The following is a 24,810-nucleotide window of genomic DNA, read 5'->3' as shown; positions in this document are numbered from 1 at the left end:
CCATTCACTACATTGTACCTAGTTTAGAGGCTCCCTAGAGACCATGAAAGTCCACCAATACCTACTTACCAGCAGCCACTATAAGTGATAGGAGCCTGTTTCCTAGTTGATCAGGAAGCACTCCCATGAAAGATGGCCATGCAGCCTTTGTTTGAAAACCAAAAGAAGGAGACTCCACCACTCTCCAAGGCAGTGTATTTCAGTGTCAAACTGCTCTTATTGTCATCAAGTTCTTCTTAAGGTTTAGATAGAATCTCTTTTAGCTTTAGTCCATTGCTCTCAATTATGTTTAATTAACTTTTTTTGTGGGGGGGAGGTTCCTAAAAGCTGCTGTTCTGTTCTGTGACACTCACCAGAATCCACATACACACAAAACTGTAACTATAAAAAGAACACAAAGAGTTATACTGAAAAAGAGGGGAGGTATTCTCTTGCCAGATAATAATTGTAAGGTAATTTAGGCCCGGTACAACCACCCTGAAAGGGCGGGCTGGAGGCGTCCGGTTTTCCTGTAGAGGGATGCCGCAGCAGCCAAACTGCATGTTGTCCCTCTGCCCCAAAAAGAACCTGGAAAAACTAGGTTCTTCTTGGGATACCGCACATACTTTGTGAATGTGCCATTGGTGCACTTGTGATGTAAGTGACACGCAGTGACGTCTATATGCTGTGCATCACTTATGTCATGATGGCGGCCCCCATATTCATGGGAGGTTGCCATTACGCCACCACTGTGACATCCTAGGGTTAGGGACTGTGCAGTTGGTGCACGGTCCCTAACCCTAGAATTGCCCCCTGGATGCCGCTTCTTGGCGATATGTACCGGGCCTTAGTTATACCTCAGTAGCCCCAATATATTTTTTGCCAATAAGCATTTACTTTGAATTAATTATTTTCAGGTTTAGTGGTGGTACAAGGATATACAGTTTTGAATGGCCAGGGGAATTGTTTATGTCCTATAGGATCCACCATGGGCCACACTAAAGCCAGAAATGTAAAAAAAATTTACCAAACAAAGTGAAGTTGAAGGCTTTCACAGCTGGTACCCATAGAGTCCCCACCCCTACCCCACCCCACACCCTCTGAAGATGCCAGCCACAGATGCAGGCAAAATGTCAGGAATAAGTACTTCCACAATATGGCCACATAGCCCGGAAAACCCACAGAAAACTTACCAAACAAACATATAAGTAGTTGGAAGTTCAGTTTTGTTTGGTTTTTATTAGGAGGGAAGTGATCAAGGAACTGCTAGCCATATTTTATAGGATATCAGAGGAACAGAAAGCATTTTTTGAATGCTGGGAGGTAGAGAGCATCAGAGATTTGGGGACCCTGGAACCAGATGCACAGATGCTTTGGGGAGCACTTTGCCCATACCTGGAATAAGGTTAGGGGGTAGTTTTTGCAAATGCTGAATCTTCTTTCTGTTAAGATATTATCCATGAGGAACCCCTGCATAGTGCACAGAAATGCCATGTGCTGAAATGACATGAGTGAGCTGTTGTCAATGCCAGCTGGGCTTCATCTGAAATCTCCTACAGCCTGGGATAGTTGCAAAAAACTGTGGCAACCAAGGTTCCCCCCCCCCCCACACACACACAGCAAGAAGCATCTACCGAGCTTCTAAAGAATACCAATCTTTCCCACAACATAGTTGAAAAGTTTAGTTTTTGCATCATTTGGATGTGATACTTTCTCCCATTTCCCAATACAAAGCATGGCCAGAAGGTTGTCTCTCACTTATATCAACCTGTTGAACTACACTGTAGCCTGATCAGCAAATGGTGTTCTGCTTTGGCAAGGAAGACTTCAATTCAGAGTAAGATGTGATAACCCAGAGCACTGAAAAGCCTACCTCAGCTCTCTTATCATGTGTCTGGCAGTGCCGGGAGCATTTTGTTGATAAGAATATAGGCAAGTCTGCCAGAGCTTGCAAATATCATCAGTAGTTCTGTTTGTGCATCTCTATGAAATAATATTATCCCTTTGATTTAGCTCCTCACTTCTGAAGTAGCAAAAGAGCATCATAAATAATAGATAATAACCACATCTCCATGCATAACAGCTTGGATAACATTTAAAAACTTAATCAAGCAATTTTATGAGACAATTTTTTATCCAAAGGTACTTTTGCAGTTGCAAATACTTTAGCTTATTTAGAACACACTGGCAACTGGGCACAAACATCTATTCCATCATTACCTTGGTAGGATTTGGTGGAGTTCTAAAATTATTGGACTAATTTTTCCATTGAAATACACTAGCTTTAGTTTCCCCTTCAAATCACACATGAAGAATGATGCTTACATATGCACTTGTTGTATACTGCACTGTTATGGCATATGGTTGGGAACTTCTGGGGAGAGGAAGAGAGGGGGTGGAATTTCTCCATGCCCAATAGACTCAGGCAAAAACAAACTGTATCTCCAAGCATATCTATCCATCCTCATTAATAACTTCTGCCTTCTTAACCACACTGATGTTGCTTGGCCACACATGTCCCAGTTTTCATTTGTGAAATTTTGGAGGGTTTGCCATTGACCATGGTGTTGAGATGGCTGACAGTCATAGGCCAAACATCTTGACATTCAAAATATTCTCCATGCCTTGCATATACAATTTAGAAATTAAAAATTTTCTTACAAACCTGTCTTAGACCAGATAGGTTTGTGTTGGAGCAGTGGTGTAGGAGCTGGCTGCATTTTTCAGAGCATTAGGAACAGAGGAAGTTACCTTACACCAGACCAATCTTTGTTTAACTATCTCAAAACTGTCTGTTCTGAGTGGTAGTACTTCTACAGGTTCTGAAGCAGGGGCCTGTCGCCTCACTTGCTATATGACTGAGAACTGGGAAATTGCTAGTTACTTGTAATTAAATCCCCTCCCCTAGTAAGATATAACTATGGGCCCGAACAGACAGGCCAAAATAAAGCTGTTTTGGGTCACTTTGGACGTATGCTGTTTAAATGACACACACATCCTGAGTCCAGAAGCTGTGCCAAAGCTGTGTTCCAATCCAGCGCAGCTTTGGCACAGCTTCTGTCCTCTTAGGATGCATGCACCATTTAAACAGCATACCTCCAAAGTGACCTGAAGCAGCTTTATTTTGGCCTACCTGTTCGGGCCCTATATTACAATACAATAGTAACATAAGGAAGGATAGCTTGACCTCTATTACACTACAACTATACCTTTTTAGTTACTTTTACAGTTATGGGTATGAGGCCTCAGTAAATGGTGGGAGAGGAAGATCACACAGTTGAAGTCTGGATTGTGCTGTGCATCGTGTTCTGCTCTGTTGTGTTTTGTGCCACAACCACATGCCAACTGCTTGTAGAATTGAGGGACTATACAGACCTGGATGGAGGCCACAGCAACCACATGCCATGGCCTCCAGAAGGAGCAAAAAGAAGCCCTGAAAAGGGGCTTGTTTTTGTGTCCTGGAAGGGGTGCCATAGGTGTGCTCGCATGACATGATGATGCCCCTTGTGCACAGTGCTATTGAGGCACTGCGCATGACAAGCGTCATCACGGCATGTGCCGTGTAGATGGGTGTGCACCAACATGGCGCCTAGGCAGCACGGTGAGGGCTTGGAACATCCAGGCACTCAGCCCTCACTGCGCCTACAGGCCAGCACAAAGTGCTGGTCTGTAGAGCCCCTGAGATGTTTAAAAAGTAACATTCTAGTCTTCTTAAGGAAATGGGAAAATAAGGAGTTACTTTTAGAAACTGTGTTTATAGCAATAGCTATGTTGGGTTAGAACTATAACTTATTTCTTTTCTTATCTTTTTAAAAAACCCTTTCCAAGTTTTGCCCAGATACTTTTAATGCAGAGGCATTGTGAACTGAATCTGGAGCCTTCTGCTTGTACTCTACTACTGGGTTACAGTCCCTCCCACACTTTTTATCAAAAAAGGAACAACAGATTTGTCTGTCTCTGAAAAATGTCATCACCAGTCTTATCAAAATGCTTTTGGCCTCCTTGATGTCCCTCTGACATTATGTCTGAAAAGAAACAGCTAAATTTGCTCTGAAATCTAAGTTTAGCACAAGGGTAGGAAACTGAACCAAGGAGGCATTTTTCATCCCACAGCCACCCAATGGACTGTGATCGCAAGTCTTGACAAAACTGGCAGGAATGTGACATCACCTTTTGTTCAGAGTTCAGCCAATTTAGGCTGATTTGGTGGACTTCAAGGGGATTGGCATTAGAGGGCAGGTGAAGGAGACAAAATTGCCGTATTTTGGAGTGGTTTTGAGCATTTTGTGGTGGCAACTCCTTCTCTCATGCATACACATTTTTGGGGAGCTTTAGAGGTGCTTCTTGGGATGTAGAAAATGGGTTTAAGGGCTACATGTTGAACATGGATTTCACTTTCTCCATCTATATTATAAGACATGGCTTGCATCTTGTAAAACAACAACAAAAACAACAACAAAATGTGATCATCATTTGCATTTCATTTGGCGACACCAAAGGCTGCTTAGCTAGTATAGACCATTAACTAGAAAATATTTTTGTAGATGATCCCGTTAATGATTTTGCTAAGATAGATATCAAATTTGTCTTCAGAAAGCTTTCCTAAGAATTGTTCTCAGGAAGAAGTCTGTGAGGATTTTAAAAAAGGGGTGGCTTCAAGAACAAGTGAAACAGAATAACTTACCACCTTAAAGTCAGTGTTGAAAAACTACTCATCTGCCTGTATCTTATTTCAGAATGGCACAGTTAGCATCATCCCATTTACTCTTTTGTTAGACACAATGGTTCAGTAAAATTGACAGGTATTTTTTTTTTAAAAAAACCCACATTTAATTAGCTCATCAGATGTACAATGCCTTAAGCATGTTGATGGATCCTACTAATTAATTTGAGAGTTTTGTTACATTATTCAGACTTATATATATAAAAGAAAACTGGAGCCTTCTATCAATAGTGGATTTTTGCCAAGATCCTCTATCCCAGAGCTGTTCTCTCAAGCACAAGAAAATGTGTAATCAATTGCTGAACTAGACGTGTGGTTGATTATCTCACAAATATGTCTTTAGCAGGGACAGTATCAGAATGTGGCATTGTTGGGCATAAGCAAAAGCCCACACCAATTCAAGGGAGAGCGCTATTGATTCCTGCGGCTTTTTGCTACATTGCAAGCAATGCAAGGAAGGCCAAGGATAAGAAGCTTAAGCCACATCCTCTATATGTCTGATATTTCTTATCCTCTATATCTCTTCTTCTCAGTAACTGTGCAGATTTAAGGCTGAAGAAGAAGGCAAATTAACAACAGCAATGACAACAAAGTAGAGGTGGCAGGCCTACTAAAAAAGTATTGTGATAGTTGGGACATGTTGTTCCTTTATCCAATTTCCATGCCTCCTAAAGGCCTAATGATAGCCTCTTGTCCTGAGTATAGGTTATGTATCAGGACAGTCAAATGCTGTGGCACACTACTTTTTTCGAGAGCGATCCATAGATTTTAATGATCTATACAACTGAAGGCCTTGATATAATATACAGTACAGGCTGATTTTCTTTTGAATTTTTTGTGTGTGCTCCATTATCCAGTTGATGTGTGCATTATGATCCCTAGTGTCTCTTGTTTTCCTAAACCCATCTTGGACATCTGGTATTTCTTATTCCATAAATAGTAAAAGTCTTTGTTGTAGAATTTTGAGCATCAAAGGGTAGGGATGGAAATCTTCACTAGCGTCATTTTCAAATGAAGATATGAGTAATTTTAGCCATTTCCCTCCCACTACAAAATAATTCTTCACTATTTGCAATTTGGGATTTATTCTGCACACAAAAAAACACATTTTATCTGTATGTGCACATGTGCATGGGCAGAAGACAGAAGTTTTTGTGCAGACATGTTGTGTCAAGAGGCCAGATACTGAATTATGGGTTGAATGTGATTTATTACATGGAATACAGTTGATCCCAGCAAACGTGGCAATCAATGGCAGCAAAAAAGGAGGAGAATGTAGAGCTCTGGGAATTCCAGACAAATACCTGTTAGAGCAGAGCAGGAAGTAATTGGTGCCTGGTAAATGTGTGGCATTGCTTGCCAACATTTGTCAATACGTGAGGGGAATCGAATGGCCTGTTGGAGGTGAGCCAACTAATAGATGCCAAACCCATAGCGTAATCCCCCGACACACACACCTGCAGGAAACAGCATTTTCTCTGCAGAAAATAAGATATATTTTTGCATAAAATGCTGTTTTCTGTGCAAAAAATCCATGTGGACATTTTTTTGTGCAGAATAAAACTCAAAGTGCAAGGATTCTCATCAGTCTAGAATTCTTGTTAGAGTTTCCCGGCACTCAAGACAATATAAACAATTAACATCAAACAATTAAAAATTACAATTTAAAAGCTCCCAAACCCCAACCCTTCCCCCAGTCATAAAATCAGTGATCAACCCATAAAAAGAGATTAAACATCAAAAAATTTAAAACTATCCAATAGAAATACATTGATAGATTTGCCTTAGGGTCCCATAAATTGGAAATGAGTTGAAGGCATACACAAACAGCCAGAAATTTATCTGCAGACATTTCCCATATGAATATCTGTAGATAATATGGTATCTTGTACTGATGGGATATGGTGGTTTAGTGGTTAAGATGCTGACTCTGATGATTGCAAGACTGGCAGGTCGGCAGTTCAAGGCCCAAATCCCACATGACAGAGTGAGCTCCCATCACTAGTCCCAGCATCTGCCATCCTAGCAGTTCAAAAGCATGCAAATGCAAGTAGATAAATAGGTACCATTTCAGTGGGAAGTTACCAGTGTTCTGTGCAGTCATGCTGGCCAGATGATCACAGAGTTGTATTTGATAACGCTGGCTCTAAACAAAAGTGAGCAGAGCCCCCTTAAGTCAGACATGAATTGACAATTTTGTCAAAGGGGACACCTTTATCTTTTTATCTTGTCCTGGGCCCACTTTTTTCTTTTCTTTTCTTTTCTTTTTGTTATCCATTTTACATGAGAATGACCAATGCTGTAGTTGGCATTCTTTTCTGCCATATAAAGGAATCTTTAATCCAAGTTTGTCCATAAACATGTGCTGTTATTTGAACACAGGACAATTTTGTTTAAATGGTCCAAATTACTTATAGAGGAAGAGCCTTAAGAGCAGCAGGAGGAATACGATATTTAGCTGTACTTTAATATATTTGGACCAGTGCTGGGAAATGACAACTCCTTTCTTAACAGTGTGTGACCATCACCTGTCAGCTTTTTGCAGTGTGATGGAGAGAGAGAGAGATAGCTTTATCATTTGGCTGCTGAGGTGACAAGCAATCAAGAAGTGACAGGGCTGATGTACACATTGGCAGCAGATGGGGATGAAGATGATGTTGACCCAGGAGAGCAGACATCTGGTTTGTTTGCATGGTAGCCTTCCAAACACAGTATAGAACCAGTGAAATTAGCAGGTTAAATGGTCCCTTGATGACCATTGCACAGACATATCACAATAAGGACATGCATTTTAATTATAAACCTCTGCTAATTTTGGTAGCACAAGCCATGAGCAACCTTTAATTAGCATGCAAATATGCCTTCTCCCAATTTCAATTTACTGGTTGTTAAATTAATTATATGATTACTTATTCTACCCTTCCTCCAAAGGAGTGCAATGCAGGGTTCTCCTCTTCCAACTTTAAATTCCCAACAGCCCTGTGAAGTAAGTTTGGGTGAAAGCTAATGGCTGGTCCATGGTCACCCAGTGAGCTTCCGTGAGGACTCTTCAGCCCTCGTTGAGCATTAACCACTATACCAGCTTGATAGCTATTGAAGGGCTACAGCACAGTGATGAAACAAATGACCTGGGTTCGCAGCGTCACATTTCTAGGTGGAAAAGACTCCTTTGGAGAGTCAATACAGAAAAGTCTGGCTTGTTAGACAAGCAGTCAGACTTGGTAGAAGGGCAGCTTCCATGATCATTAATTCTCAGTGGTAGGAGGCAAGAGATGCATACATCACTAGTACCTTAATATAGCTGCAAAGTTAGGTGTTGCATGTGAGGGGGGGAGTAAAAACCAATTACAGTCCAGGATGGAAAGCCTTTGACCCTCCACATATTTTGACCTACGCATCCCACAAGACCATTCAACATACCCAGTTGTAAGGGATGGTGGGAGTTCTGGTCTTCTGGAGGACCCAAGGTTTCTTAACCCTTCTTTAAGTACAGTCATGTTGCAATGGGTACAATCAAAGACCTTTTTTCATGGAAAATGAATGTCTTAAATGATGTCTGAAATAAATAATGATTCAATTATGTGGCCATAATAATCCCCCAGTCTATTTACTTTTCTCCAATACTGAAGCAGTGAATTGTTCATTATTGTTCACTGAAAAAGCCCTGTAACCAAACTAAATGTCTTTTAATCTCAATATGTGTTGTGTTGCAATGTATTTATTCACTGAAATGTTTTTGTTTTTTGGGGGGGGGGGGGGTGGTCCGGTGTTTGTGGATTGGGAAAGGTGTTGGGGGGGGGGGGGGGGGGGGGGGGGTGCTTCCCCATGGAAATTAACTGCCTTAAGCAAGATTAATATTCATTTTATTTGTTTACTTTTCTGTAGGATTAAAAATACATTTCCTTCACCATGTGTCTTTGGAAAGCCCTAGAGGTAGCTGTCAACTGGAGTGCAAATTGGAGTGTGCAAAAAACATTGTGTTCCTCTGCTGATAAAGCAAATGTGGTTCAACTTCTAGTACAGCAGTGTAAATGTTGACAAATTTGATTAAATTACAGAGAAAAAAAGAAAGAAAATAAAAACACCTTTCCCATTGGAAGTGTCAAAATAACAGCTAAGAATGCACTTTCCCTTCTCTCTTTGTTTTCCACAGGATTATGCTGAAAAGGAGAATACAATAGCTAAGGCCCTGGAAGATCTTAAAGCCAACTTCTATTGTGAACTTTGTGACAAACAATACTACAAGCATCAAGAGTTTGACAATCACATCAACTCTTATGATCATGCTCATAAACAGGTGCGCATGCCACATGTTTTCTTTTATGACAGCCAATATGATGTTAAAAAACAAAGAGTTGTTTTGAAAAGTGACTCATGGCTTAGCCTTAGATAAGGGGGCAGAGAGAGATTTTAATGCAAACATACCTATCTAGTGAGAAATGCTACCATCAAAACATGCAGATTTCATTACAAAGAGTACAGAATGAATATTCAAATCAATCTTACCTCAACTGAACTGCCAATTGGCCTATTTGTGTATATCTCTATCCTCTGCCTACCTACCTATTTTAGTGATCAATCATCTGCTTTGGTAACAGGTTCTTGGTTAACACATCTACCACATAATTAAGAACTGTATTATAAGTCCTTCTTTGAGTTCTCGTGCCTCTGACATTATGCAGATGATTACTTAAGAAAGGGCAATTTCTGTTATCATGACATTTTCTGTTATCATGACATTTACATTTATGGAGTTCCCTCCCCATATATGTCATGGTGCAAGTCTTCATTACTCAGTTTTAGAGACAAGACCCCCCCCCCCCCCCCAAAAAAATCTATTCTGTTCTCTCTTGCATTTTTCATAGCATCTGATCTGTCTTTTACAATGCTTCTTCTCTTTTATGGCATGCTGTTTTTACTGTTTCCTGGCTTGGTTTGGTGATGTTGTGGATTTTTGTTGTTTATTGAAGATATATTATTGTGCAAGGCTGCACTTTCATACTTACCTTGGAACATGTTCTATTGGACTCAGTTTGACCTACATCTGAATGTATAGGGCTACACTGTTATCCTCACTTGCCTAGGAGACAGCTCCTTTAAATTCAGAACAACTTGCTGCTGAACAAACGTGCGTAAGATTGGTAGGCCTTATCATCCTATAGCTAACCACCTTGGAGTAATCCCATTGAACCCTGGCCCTGTCTGTATGTGCCAAATAAACTGACCTCTCTCTCTGTGCTCTTGGCAGGAAATCTGGATGACACAGGGCCCAATGCCAAAATCTGGCCTGAACAGTCTAGACTATGACTGGACTGTTGAACACCAAATCCAGGACATACCTCTGTTAAAATGGATTTAAAAAACTCTGTGTTTGCTTGGGATCTTTCCAGGAAATCCAGAGCCCTCTATTCTGATGATGGGTGACTGTTTAAAATGTGTCCCCTCTGCTGCCCACAATGTTTGCCACTGCTTCATGTCACTTACTGTAAGGTCAGGTGCCCATCCATGTGACTAATCTAAGCACCCTATTTTGACCTCAGATCAAGTGACACACTGTTGTGGCTATGCCAGGTTGTACAGTGGGACATGATTATGAACAGCTGTCCAGAGTTGGTAACCAAGGGAGGTCAGGGTAGCTTTGAGGCCAGGATACATCTCAGTACTAACATCTGAAGATTGAACTGTTTTGTTTTATTAGCTACCTTGTTGTTATGTGCCTTTATGTAGGTTCTGACTTATGGAGACACTAAGGAGAACCTATCATGGGATTTTCTTGGCAAGATATGTTCAGAGGAGGTTTGCCATTGCCTTCCCCTGAGAGCATGTGACTTGGCCAAGGTAACCGAGTAGACTTCATGGTCAAGTGGACAATCGAACCCTGGTTTCCAGAGCTGTAGTCCAACACTCAAACCACTATGCCTTCTGGCATATGTTAAAGTTTGGATGGCAAATCATAACATGAATGAAACAATGAAATTTAAATATATTTCTCTATAATAAGATTACAAGTGTTGTTGAGATATAAAATGAGGTATTGGAATATGCAGTTTAATAAATAAGAGATACTAATAGTTGTTCCATATTGAACCACTGATTTCCCTGTTACTGATGCCTCAAAACAACTTCAAAAGATTAGCAAGTGTTTCTTTAAATCTCACCCTCACCAATTAAATTTGTCTTCACTGATTAAAACTAGGCAGCCAACCAATTAGTGAACAAAAGCATTAATGGATTAATCTGCTGATTAAAGCACGTAGGCCAACATATAACTGATTGCATCCTCACTGTCCTCTTGTTTTCATTTCTTATCCATTGCATCTTAAGGAAAGTGCAAATACCTTGGGTTTACTTTTCTAATCTAGACAGCTGTTTCTATGTTGTTCCCCAAAGCACAGAACATGAGGTTAAAATCCTATACACATTTAGAATATAATAATAACTCAAAGATCTGCTAGTTGTAGGGGATGGGGGTTAAATGTGAGCTTCTTCTGCTAGCTGCTAGCAGAATCACTTCTGCTAACTGATCTCAAGGTGAATTTACACTGTAGACATAATGCAGTACCACTTTAACTGCCGTGGCTCCCTCCTACAAAATCCTGGGATTTGTAGTTTTGTAGAGCACGGCACTTTTTGTCGGAGAAGAATAAAGAACTTGTGAAACGACAAATTCCAGGATTCTGTAGGATGGAGCTACAGAACTTAAAAGTTATATCAAATTGCATTATTTTTACACTGTAGATTCACCTTCAGATATTTGCCTCCAAATGAATTTATCAGCAGAAGAGTTTTGCTGGCTAAAATCTGTTAGCAAAAGAGCCAGAAAGTGGAGAAAGAACACGAGACAAGGAAGGTGCCATGTTATGCCAGATCCAAATCTGCTCTTGCCAAAGGATATAGGCACAATATCAACACAACCAGGACAAGGGTTTGTTGGTACATGCCATTAAATTGGCTTCCACTTATGGAAAACCTATGAATGAGAGATCTCTGCAAGCCCAGTCATGAACAGGGCCACAACTTCCTTTATCACTTCAATCCATCTGTAATGGGGCCTTCCTTTCTTCCTACTGCCTTCCACTTTACCAATCATTATCATATTTTCTGCTGAGGGAAAGGGTAGACCTAAGTAACCTTCAGCATTGTTAGGCTAAGTGGAATTTAGGCCATCTTCACTAACAGTTCAGATTATTCTCTTACATGGAAAAAAGTCCAGTTAAACTCAACAGGACTAACCTCTGACAGATGCTACCTACAGAATTGCACAGTGCATTTATACTGTAGAATTTATGCAGTTTAACTGTTGAGGCTCCCTCTTACAGAATCCTGGGATTCGTAGCTTTGTGAGGAACCTCACCAAACTTTGGCAGAGATAGGTAAAGATCTTGTAAAACCACAAATCCCTGGATTCCATAGGATAAAGTTACAGCACTTAAAGTGGTGTCAAACTGCCATATTTCTACAGTGTGTATGTATGCATAGAACCATGACAGTATTCTCTTTCCACTGATCCTTGTCTGTTTGCCAGCTTACTGAAGGACACTTTGGATCCACTCTTTGTGTGAGCTTGATGGCTATAGCTGCAAATATAAACAACATCAGAGGTTATTTAGGGCAGCAACAGATTAATTTAGTAAAACTAGCTTTCACTGGATGTTTCTAGTCATTGTAGATTTACTTGTGGTCTCAGTGAAGAGTTCTGTATTTTGTCTTATAGCTCAAAATTGGTTGTGATAAAAAAGTGACAAAATTGTTTGCAGTCTCGCTCTCGCTCTCTCATAATTCCCAAATTCAGCCAGTTTGCTTTGTTGGGTCATGGATTGGGCAAACCTGGCTTATTTCATGGTGACTTTTCTTAATCACAAAACTAAATTGGTGTAATTGTGTGTTTCCTCCGTTCCTCACCCCTACTGCTATTAAAGCCACTAGAAAGATGGGCAAGCAATATTTTTTCTACTGATGTCATCTGAAATACTGGATGTTCAGCACCTTTGTTAAAGTAGGGCACTTTTTTTAGTTTCCTAACTTTTGTGCCATGGGAATCTGCCACTGTGACAGTTTTGGAAGTGCTTTTTCTTCAGTTTTTTTTCGCCAAGTCTCAAAGAGACAATAGCCTCCTTGTGCTACCTAGCTGCTTTCCTTGATTCCTTCTTTATCATCATTATGTTAATATTAATGACATGCTAAGATATGGCTAATGAACTTAACTTGCCAGTAAGTCTGGGATTTCGTTGGGAACTTTTTGGAGGAGAGCAGTATCATTTTATTTATTTTATTCTTCTTAGGAGCAAATTAAGACTTCATTTTTATTTTCTGAGTCCTCTGTTCCAACTGTACATTTATTTCATCTGGGTTATATATATATTAAATATACTGAGTTATATATAGCAGTAGGGGTGATTGGAAAATCTCACAACAAGTAGCTGGGTGTGATTTTGTGAAATTTAGCTTTGTTTTTCTTGCTGTTGTGCAAGACAATGGCAGTGAAAAACACCTCTAGTGTTTCCTAATGAGTATAGGAATATTTTTGTCTAAAAATCAAGAGAAACGTAATGGGGGCTAATAGCTTTGCCAATATTTAGAGGAAGAAAGAACATGCTTGCATAAAACATATTACAGCATTTTTCTCCTTATCTTTTGTGAGTTAACTTTACTCCATTGTGTATAGTCTCTTATGCAATTTCTTACTTTGGAATGAAACAGTCTTTGAAAATGGCTTTGTCTAATCCCTAACTTTTCCTTTCCAAAATAATTTTTAAGGACACTGGTTCTGCAGCCTAGACAGCCATTTTCATTGGCCATTCAAGCAGTTTTGAGAGTGCAGAAGTGAGTGAGTGGCACCATTGTTGGTGGTCAAGTTCTTTAGATCCTTATAGCGAACCTATATGTTAAATAACAACTGCAGCTTTTGCAAATTTGAAAGTTGTGCAACCCAAATGGTAACCAGCAGGAAAAGAAGCTCAGGCCTACTCAAGCTGCAGCCACATGTGTTTTTTTCCCCCCTCAACGTTGCTGACAATTGCAACATTTTTGTTGTGCTACATTGCTGGTTTCTACATTAAAAAACAGCAGTGCTGCCCCCACAAAAAGTGTTCTGCAAAATCAGCAATGTTGAACCTCAAGGCCACATGTGGCTGCAGCTTCAGTTGACCAAAGGCCTGTTACAGACTGCCAAAATAAAGCTGCTTCGGGTCTCTTTGGAGGTATGCTATTTAAATGATGCATGGGTCCTAAGAGTCCGGAGGTCGTACCAAAGCCACACTCCATTCATAAGCACCAGAGTGCAGCTTTTGGTGAAGCTTCTGGATTCTTAGGATGCATGCATCATTTAAATAGCATACCTCCAAAGAGACCTGAAGCAGCTTTATTTTGGCAGTCTGTAACAGGCCAAAGTTTCTTTTCCTGCTGGGTAACATTTGGGTTAAACAATGTTCAAACTGACAAAGGCTGCAGCCACAAAATGTAACTTTATTTGTACAGGGGTAGAGTGTATAATTTAATTTTGCATTTTCTGCACTTTCCCCAATGATATAGTGAAAAACAACAAGTCCCTCTGCCCCCAGAAGATGTACAGTTTTCTCTGTGCATTAAAAAAAAACTATGAGTGTAGGCTTTGACTGTAAAGCTGCACAGTTTCTCCAACTCTTGCACAGTTCTCAAAAACTGTGCAGTTTATATTGTGGCAGAAAAGAAAAAAAGTTTCTGCAACATTATAGTGGTTTATAGTTTGGTGAGCACCTTGGACACCAATTGGGTGGAAGGGACATCTCTGGAGCTATTTCTTTAAGGCTTGCTATGCGGGAGGTGGCAGGATAAGATTGCCCTTGGGCCTGGCCTGAAAGATAAACCCTCTCTTTAATCCTCGAGGATTGGGAGAGGGACATTCTGGTTGGACTTCCTGATGCAGGCTGGCCAAGGAATAACCCAGCTTTTGGGTTATAATTGAAGGTTCAGGTGTGATTGCCCAGGGGAGGCTGCAGAGGTGGTCTGGGGATGAGACCTCCAGCGGCAGCTGCTCCCACACTAGGCTATTCTGCCACATTAGCTGCAGTTCTTTTAAGAAATTAATAAACAGGTCAAGTTAATCAATGGCCCAATTTTCAACCCATCTTTTTGTGTCTCGTTATTTCCCAGGTTGGTCAGCAATTAACTGTAAATATTTTACAAGAACCTAGTTAAAGAACATCTCATTGTATTCAAAGGATAAATTCAGCAAGAAATGTTATGATACAAAAAGGGAACAATGGCCTTCAGTTCCTTTGGAATCAAATTTAAAGTTAACCACTTTGCACCACTTTGAATCACTTTAAAGGCTTTAAAACAGCACTGTCTATATTAATCACTGCAAGTAAAGTTCTACACAATTTCAGGTACAGAACGTAGATGTAACACATCAAAAGAATGATATTTCTCACTTTATTTTAATTAACAAGGAATAAAATAGCTAGTTCTGCATGTTCAAGTTCAAACAGTGTTGCACAGCAAGTCATGTTTGCTCATTACTTCATAAACATTATTTGGGAGGGATGTGAGGGACTTGGACCATTTTGAATATGGCTTTTTAGAAAAATAATGTGAAAGTAATACATTTGTATCACAGCATGTTATTCATTATATGGAAGTAATAAGTAATATGATATAATGACTAATGAGTGTCCATACAAAAAGTGTCCCTTTTTTGAGTAAAAATTCAAACTCTCTACTTGCTTTTTCTCTGTTTTTGTGGACATGGATGGTGCCATTCATGTTGACGAGGGACAAAACTATTGCAATTGCCTTTGCTATTTTCCTTCCCACACTGTTTGAAAACTGCTGACATTCCCATTCCCTGGAGAAGATTAGGATGCCAGAACAACAGGCACCACTGGACCATGAAGAAGGTGAAAAAACAGAAATCCCACTTACATGTAATTCTGCTTATGTCTGAAAATGTGACTAGAACACTAAGTCCAAAAGAAAATGCAAGGTGGTGGTTGTGGTGAAGTTATTGCTGGGATGCTGGGCTAAACAAAGCTCTCTTGAAATTGGCTGCACAGCAAGAAATGAAATTAAAGGCCGAAACAGCTCTCAAAAGGCAGGGCTATTGCTTGTGGAAAAGATGCCTGTACTCTATAAGGCATGAGAGTCCTTGGTGCTTATTAAAACTACCCAGCTATACACATTTGGAGAAGAAAGGGAAAAAGATGATAAAGCCAATCTCAGGCTCTTCTTTCATTCAAGTCAAGTTCTCCACAAGCACCAAGATCCTATTTGAAGCTGGCAAAGCCAACAAACAGACAAATAAAAAATATATCCACAAGCATACTTATGTGGAGATACACATACTAGAAAGAAAGGATGAAAGTGGTCAGTTGGGTGGTGGTGTGAGCTTTGTGGCCAATCAGGTACTATTTGTGTGTTGGGGGGGAATAGTACTGTACCTACAGCTGTTGTGGTACCTAGCAATGCTGTTATGTAAGGAGGTACTGGATATCTTCTTATGCGACTATGGAAAAACCCATGGGAAAACCCATTTAGCGCAGAGTCCTAAAATGATTCCCCCATGGGGAAATGCAGGGGGAAAGGGCCACCGATCATGCAATGTTTTCGCCATAGCTTTGTGTTAGTATTTAGGATACTGTCTACAGCTCACTTGGTTTCAAAACACCACCAGATCACCAAAATTTCACAGATGGAAACTGAGGTGTGTGTTACTGAGTAGCCTCAGAGTGTGACCAAGCAAGAAAAGGGCAAAAACTATTATAAAGAAGAGCACAGAAAACCATTATGTTCAGCAAAGAAAGCTTTGAATATCTGCAGATATTTTGGAAAGCATAAAAAAAGAAGAAAGTCCCAAATTAATAAGCCAAAATATTATATGATATATTATCCTAAAAATCAGAATGTCATTATTAGACTTGCTGAAACTTAGTTTTATCTCAGATTCACTGTGTTTTCCCACCTGCTCTGCCCAAAACATATTATAGATAAGATCAAATCTCAGCCTCGGCATGATAAAACACTCATGCAGTCACATTGATACAATCATAGCTTCTCAGACTTACACAGGAGATAAATAGAATGTAATTAGTTAGCAAAATATAGTTAGGGAAAAATGATTGTCATAAATAAATGAATGCATTCCATCGGTGTTGTGGTATACCTCAGGCTACAATCCTTTGCACATTTGCCGAGGAGTAAGTCCCACTGCTGGAATGCAGTGGTTCAAGTGTTTAAGATGCTTACTCTGTCGACTGCATGATTGGCAGGTTTGCAGTTCAAGGCCTGGGTGCCGCATGATGGGGTGAGCTCCTGTCATTAACCCCAGCTTCTGCCAACCTAGCAGTTTGAAAGCATGCAAATGCAAGTAGATAAATAGGTACCATTCTGGTGGAAAAGTAAATAGCATTCTGTGCAATCGTGCTGGCCATACGGCCACAGAGTAATCTCTGACAATGCTGGCTTTGGCTTAGTAATGGAGATGAGCACCGGCCGCTATGGTTGGACATGACTAGACAACCTTGTCAACGGGAAATACTTTTACCTTTAAGTCCCCCTGTATTCTTTGGGAGTTACCTTTGAGTAAATACCTGCATTATTGCATTATTAATGTAAATGGAACTTTGCTTTGCAGCAAAAACAACAATCTATGTCAGTATAAGCATACAGTAGAATCTCTCCCAATGTATATAAAAAGGAAAGGGTGGCCAAAACGAAACTAGTAAAACTTTAAGCTTCAAGTGGTTAATGATCATGTATATCTCAGAAAGAAATGAAAATCAGAACTTAATGGAAGGGGAAAAGTTAACTTAGGAATGTTTCTCTGCAATATTGATTCAATTTTAGAGAAATTAGTGATGGGGGAAATCTATGTTTCTTTGAGAAAGGGAAATTGAGAAAATACCTTCTGCACAGTTCCAAGAGTACTCTAATTCAAAAAAGATCTCCTCAAGGACCCCCCCCCTCCCTTTAACTACAAGGGCTTTCCTCTTCTCTTGCTATTTACCATATGTCTTTCTATGTTTTTTGATTACCTGAAGGAGCAGTTTGGAGTCACACACACAGGACATTCTGTTCCAAAGCACATGATTTTCTACAGCAATTTGTTTTTTGCCAGTCTATTGGGAAAGGTATATTCTTTACCCATCTCTCTTCTCCTTCCTGCTGAGTTAAGTGACTACAAAATATTTTTGTACTTTGAACTCAGTTTGCAGCAGTTGAAGTAAGCTGAGGATGAGGAGAGAAAATCTAGGACGTTTTGAAAGCAGCTGAGAAAGTGTGATGGCAGAGCATTAACTGGTTCTGTTTGTGCCAAACAGTGACAGTTGGAGGGTAGGCCCATACAGCATTTTTTTTGTGATTAAGCATCATTCTCATGAGGCATTATGCCTCAGATTTAGAAAGAATCTGTCCGGATTGTCAAAAACCACTGCTTGAAATGGAGACAGCTCTTTTCCCTCCCCATTAACAAAAGGGAAAGGAATACAAATCTTAAAAGTAAGCTTATCTTCCTTGTAATTATTTTTCTCTTTTAGAACTCCCCCTTCCATTAAACTTCTTCATGGAAAGTTTCTATTCTCCTTCAAAAGCACGGAAAGTTTGTCCAGCCTGACTTTGACCTGACAGCTGCAAATGCTGCAGCAGGTGAGCAAGATGCTGGATTGATTTTGCCTCACCTCTAAATTTTAGGCTCTAATGCAGTTGCAAGGAGCCTGTGCTTTTTGTGAAGAAACCGGTATCAACAGTGACCCTGAATCAGAGTTTGTGGATCAATACTTCAGAATCAAGGCACTCTTGAAGCTGTGGTATCTGAAATAAGAGACATCCATTATACTCCTTGGAAGTGGGACAAATAGAAATAAAAGTCATCCATTATGTTGCATGTGACGAACCCTGTTAAGGGACTGGGTCATGCCTCATTGTCTTTTCCAGAAACTGGCAATTTATGACAAGAGAAGATCTAAACCCAAGAGCTACAGTGAGAAAGTGGCTCTACTTGTATATGTAAAAAACCCACTATAGAAGTATTCCTTTCTGATTTAGACTGAAAAACATATTCTCCACATATTGCCCAATTTCAAGGCTTTGCCTTTTTGCCAGGTGTGGGAGCTCACTAGATGTTGTTGGATGGCAAATCCAATTATCTCTTTCCATTGCCTCTGTTGGCTAGGACTGACAAGGGGGTTTAGGCCAAAAACAGCTAAAAGGCCACAATAACCAATCCCTGCATTAAGCCATTGTATCTGATATTTGTGTTCCCCTTATATCAGAGCTGAGCATTTTCTGATATATCTCCAGTTCACCACAGGTTGCACACCTGTATCCTGGCATTGGTGGCAAGAAGACACTCCTTTTCCTTTAAATAATATTCGTATCTACAAGTTTTGTTTTAGATGAAAGGGAGTCCTTTCCCCACTGCTACCATGGCAGCGATAGGTTTAGCAACAAAGATATCTGGAGCCTGCAAACAATAAAACTATGCATCAGTGGTAGCTACCTGTACGCCATATGTATATATGGAGCATTAGTGTTTGTGATAATTCTTAAAATGAGATTTGTTGGTCTTTCTCATCAAAAGTCACAAGGAATATTGCAGCATATTTGTTCATATATTTCCCCCTTTTTCTTTCAAAGAGCTTTAGGGCTGGAACAGATGACCCTTTAAAGCCACCAGGTTTTTACGGCACATGCTTCCAAGCTGCCCTCAAGCTGCTCAGAAGTTGTGTGACTGCTCACACATGGGTGGCTTCAAGATGCTGTGGTGGCATGGCATTTACACACCACATGCCACTAGAGCATCTTGAAGCCGGTTTCCGGCTGCAGCGGAGCTGAGAAAGGCACCTCTTTCCCAGCCCAAAAAAGGAGTGATCTTTTCCTTTCCTTTTTGGGCCAGGTTCAAAGTGGATTGGGGCCATGGCATGTGTTTGCTGTAGCCCGAGTCCATCTTCCCCACTCTGTTCTGGCCCTTAGTCCCCTAGCCATGTTTTCTTTACTTTTTCTATCCCCTTCTCACTACCAGTCACAGCTACTTTGTGAGGATGGTTGGCTGGGATACCACCATGGTAGATCCAATAACCATCAGAGAAGACCACAGCTGATTGGGGACGGGAGAGACAATTCAGTCTCCCTGATCTTATCACCTTGCTGAGAAGGATTGCTGCCAAATGCCCGTCAGCTGTAGTGTTGAAGGGAAGCTTCTCTAAATTGACCAGCTGAGGCCAAAAAATACTGAAGAAATGAGAAAGAGACCTCTCAGAGGAGTTTATCACATGGGGGAAAATTGGAAGTTTAAAATGGTCAGAACCCATTATGAACTCACAATTGCGCAAATGGTTTTCACATGACGGGACTAAATGTGTCTCCAACCCGATAATGATAAAAGCATGTACATTCTGAAAAAGCTATCAAATATGCAAATGATTTTCACATGTAGACCATGACAAATCTCTTTCTGCGTGTATGCCTCTGCCTTCCCTCAGCAGCCGTTCCTTTAAGACCCCTGGCTATGGGGGCTGAAGCTGGAGACAGACAGATATACACAGAAAAGAGTGAGGGGGCACTCAGCCTTTTCTCTATCTTACTTGCTCTGTCCCTTCCTTTGCCTCAGTAGCTGTTTCTTCAAGAGCTCTGGCTCAGAGGAAAGGCTGAAGTGATCCACAAACGGTCCTTTTTAAGGGATTTTGGACTTCAGTTCCCAGAAGCCTCAGCCATGTTGGCCAATAGCCTGGGATTCTGGGAGCTGGAGTCCAAAATCCCTTAAAGGGGACAGTTTGGAGATTGCTGTGGCTGAAGCAGAAAATATACAGAGGGGGAGAGAGGAGTGCACCTGGCCTCAGACTTCACTCTCCTCTCTCTGTCCTTGCATCAGCTGTTTATTTTAAGAGCTCTGGCTATGAAGAAGGGTGGGTACTTCCTTTATTTATTTTACTTATTCCCGCAGCTCTGAAGTAAAGCTGCCCCAACGAACCATCGTAAATCTGGCAGCAAACACAAAAACAGGAAGAATCCCATGAATAAACTGCAAGTAGCTTTCACACTATAGCAATTATGCAAATATAGTGATTTCAGGAATGAAATGAATTTCTGATATTTTCCCAAATATCCTTATTTCCTGGTTAATGGCACTTTTTAAAGATTCTAAGTGGTTTGCGTGCAACGTCATCTGAAAACCATTTGTGCAATTGTGCCTAATACACTGGAAACTGCAGGTTCTGACTCTTTTAAACTTCCAGTGTTCCCCATGTGATAAACTCCAAAGTCATGATGAGGACATCGCTGTTGTTTTCCATACAGAGGTTTATTGCTGTTGTTTCAATTTATTTTAGCTGGTTTCATTTTCATGATGGTTTAATTGCTTTTAAAGCTTTGCATGCTTTTAGTTATTAATGTTGGCTGCATCTACACTGCAGAATTAATACAGTTTGACATTGTTTTAATTGCCATGGTTCAATGCTAAGGAATTCTGGGATTTGTACAGTAAAGTACAGTAATTCTTACAGTAAAGATCACAAATGTGATTTTGCCTTTCCCACTTCTTAAACAATTTAGGCTTATCAATATCAAAAAAGGTGGGGGGGGAACAGAAAAGGTTGCTGAAAAAGGAACAGGTAGCAACATCTTTGCCAAGTAAATTTTCATAGAAAATACTCCTCAAATGTTAGTGAATAATCCTGAGAAAAGGTAACTTTCATTACTCATACCAGATTCTAGTAAAGGCCAAACATTCACCTTATCTTGCAACATGAACCTGTTAATCTACACTGCAGAATTAATGCAGTTTGGCATTGCTTTAACAGCCATGGCTGAATGTTATGGAATTCTGGGATTCATAGTTTTGTGAGATATTTTGCCTTCTCTGTCGGAGAGCTCTGTTGCCACAACAAACTAGAAAATCCCAGGATTTCATGAGATTGAGCCATTACAGTTAAATCTCTGTCAATGTTAACTGCTCTAAACCACATTGAGTCTCAAGCTGTGAAAAAGGCAGGCTATAAATATGATCAGCATCATCCTGGTCCAACCCAGTAACCACATCACTTCACTGGTTGTCAAAGTCCTGGACCTGTTTCATTCAACAGATAATGCCTTGCAGTTGTGTCCCACCCCCCCACCCCCTTTGTTGTTTAAGACACCTCTTTCTTATGCTACCATAATCCCTGATGTGTCTGAGCATTCCTAACCCCCTTTTGGAACAGCCTTCTGAATTCAGACTATTCAAATGAACCAGTCATGACAAAAGATCCCAAAACTCCATACACAGAGGAAAATGTGGCTTCAGGATTGCAGCAGGAGTCTTTGAGTTATGATTCCACTAGAACTTCGAAACCTGAACTTTCCACTTATACTCTGGCCCATAAGAAATCCTGTATCAAGTCTCACAACCTCTTTTCACATAAATAATAGAAGCTGACATGGCTTCCTGCCTCTATTATCTTTCTCTTTCTTCTGCCTCTGTGTTACAGCATCCCCTTGTTCTCTCAGCCTCAATTAGATCTGACTGGGCCTCCTAGGCACCTCTGCATTACAAATAATGAATAATAAATAATAATATTAATTCCAGTTCATTAATGATTAATGCAGCTACATTAAAATGCCCAGTGGCTATACAGCGGCCAGTCTGATTCATCTGTGAGCTTTCACTGGCAAATAGCTCTTTGGAAATGCTGGTCGGGTGAACACAAGACAGTGTTGTCCACTACTGAAATCCCACAGGACATCTTGACATGGAATGCACTCAAATGAATGAAATCATCCTGAATGGAATCTCTAGTTCCTCATTTAAACACTATTATTCACCATTAGTCATTCTCTTCTTCTTCTACTTTGACTCATGCTTGATGCTGCCTGCAGATAATAGCAAACATTTATGTGCCCTGATCCAGCAGTTCTATGTAAGCATAGGGATTTGGGGGGTTGTGTAATTTTTTTCTGTCCCTTTATAGAGTTCTTCACCCCACATTCATCTCAGTGGAGAAGGAGAGTCTGCCCCATTTTCTCTAGAGGGAACAACATCTAGGTATTTTTCATCATAGATGGACATGAACTATGTTTTCCAGAGGATCCACCCCTAAAATCCATTTTAAAATGTGTGTGTGTGTGGTGGTCAATCCCATTCATCTCTGGAATATGACAAAAAGGTGGGAGAATAACAAGAAGTCAGTAAACAGTATTTTGGGATGGAGACCATGGAGTGGGGTATCAAGTCACCACAAGGAACTTAACAGACATAAAACTACAGGTATGAATTAGAAACTTGATGCTTGTTTCCAGTATGTATTATTCCAAAATAGGGATGGGGCACTTCTGGTCCTCTAGATGTTTTTAGCCTAAAGGCCCCACAATCCCTTACCACTGACGATGGTGAGGTTGAGGCGAGTTGTAATCCAAAACATTTGAAGGGCCAAAATTACTCTCCCCTTGTGGATTTGGAGCTGATCCACCCTGTTCTAGAAACTGAGTACTGTATGTTGCTGTTGTTGTTGTTGTTGTGTGCCTATAAGTAGTTCCTGACTTATGGCAACCCTAAGGTGAGCCTGTCACAGTTTTCTTGGCAAGATTTGTTCAGAGGTTTTACATTACCTTCCCCTGAGGATGACAGCATGTGACTTGCCCAAGGTCGCCCAGGGGTTTTATAGCTGAACAGGGAATCGAACCTTGGTCTCCAGAGTCATAGTTCAGTGCCCAAACCACTGCATCACATCTCACTGTACGTTATGCATTATGTTAGTTTCTAGCTATATGTCTGTCAGAAGAAGCACTCCCTTCTAGAATTCCACTTGATTTTTCACACCAACAGAACTGGGGGGGATGATATTCTGTGTTTCTCCCTCCCTCTGTAGCCTCCAGTCCACAATTTTCACAGTTCCAGTAGGTCCCCTTCTCCCCTAGAGTGAATTTTGAAGAGGGCATTGGAGGATGTTGGACCGGGGAAATGAATGAAAATTGTTTCCTCCTCCATTACATCTGGATCTCACCTATAGTTCAGAAGCCTCCCAGAGGAAGAAGGAGCCTTTCTGTCTACTTTTCTGTCTAGTTTGTCTGTCTATTCAGTCTGAGATCTTTCCCATTCGTTTGATCACACCCATTGTTTATACACTGTTTTTCAACTAAGGTTTTTTCCTAAAGCAGCTGATAAATAAAAGCCCCGGAAAGTGCAATATTGTATTGGTAGATGGAGTTGTTAAGGCATTATCTTCCCATAACTCCCAATTGACATCCTGTGTTGCATGCACTTCCCTCCATACAAAGGAGGCAAAAGGATTTGTAGGATGGATTCAAGGTTTTGCTGATGGCAAAGAGGCAAAGCTGAAGAAGCTTCCCTTCCACTGGGTGATAACAGAATTATGCTGCCTCTCTTTCTTACCATGATATACTTTCAATGTTACACTCAGGACTCCAGGAGCTGCCCACAGGAATTTAAAATAATTGCAAGTAAAAATTGCTTACAATGATCACTTTAGGGCAGGCTCCACTTCATTCTAAATACAATGTATTAAAAGAAAGTCCTGTGGAAATCCATTGTAATTACTTTCAATTATATACCTTAAGGTTCACAGCCCGAATTTGATGTGCTACATGAACACGATTAGACTTCCCAGTGAATTTGCCTTGGAGTGAAAATGTGGGGCTAATCTGTGCTCTCAGAAACATCCAAGTTATTTTGAAGGGAGCTAAAGGAGCTTGGATGAGACTAGGAAAAGACATGCAAGAGCATTTGCATGTCTTTAATGTTGCCAAAGGCAACAGTGGAGTTTAATTTGGCAGAATGGACAAAACAAGATCTTGTGCAAAAATGGATGACAGCGGCCCTCCAGAAGATTTCTGACCATAACTCCCATAATCATTCAGTGTTGACTATGATAACTGGTCTGATGGGACATATAGGCCAACAAGCACCTAGAGCACCACAATGGCCTCTCACTGCTTTAAATGGGACATTGTAGATGTTTGATAAAATTAGCTAGGAACATTTGTTAAAGCAGTTTTGCTCCTTCTCAGAATAAGTAAAACTGGAGATGGTAAAATTTATGTTTAGAAATCATACAGATCTGTGATGTGTTTATATTACTGTGCATATATACGGTATATATATATATATATATATATATATATATATATATATATATATATAT

At 40.4% G+C, this 24,810-nt stretch overlaps 1 protein-coding gene across 1 annotated transcript in view; it reads left to right on the top strand.

Moving 5' to 3' along the window:
* Positions 1–24,810, top strand: part of ZNF804A (zinc finger protein 804A) — a 273,108-nt gene that overhangs the window by 200,058 nt on the left and 48,240 nt on the right. The window contains exon 2 of the mRNA XM_042444930.1: positions 8,856–8,999. Coding sequence (XP_042300864.1) covers positions 8,856–8,999 — 144 coding nt within the window. The remainder of the gene's footprint in view (positions 1–8,855; positions 9,000–24,810) is intronic.

This window comes from Sceloporus undulatus, chromosome 1 (assembly GCF_019175285.1).
Source record: "Sceloporus undulatus isolate JIND9_A2432 ecotype Alabama chromosome 1, SceUnd_v1.1, whole genome shotgun sequence".
Lineage (NCBI taxonomy): Eukaryota > Metazoa > Chordata > Lepidosauria > Squamata > Phrynosomatidae > Sceloporus > Sceloporus undulatus.
The sequence above is the reverse complement of the archived record's forward strand: the minus strand, read 5'-3'. Positions and strand labels throughout refer to the sequence as shown.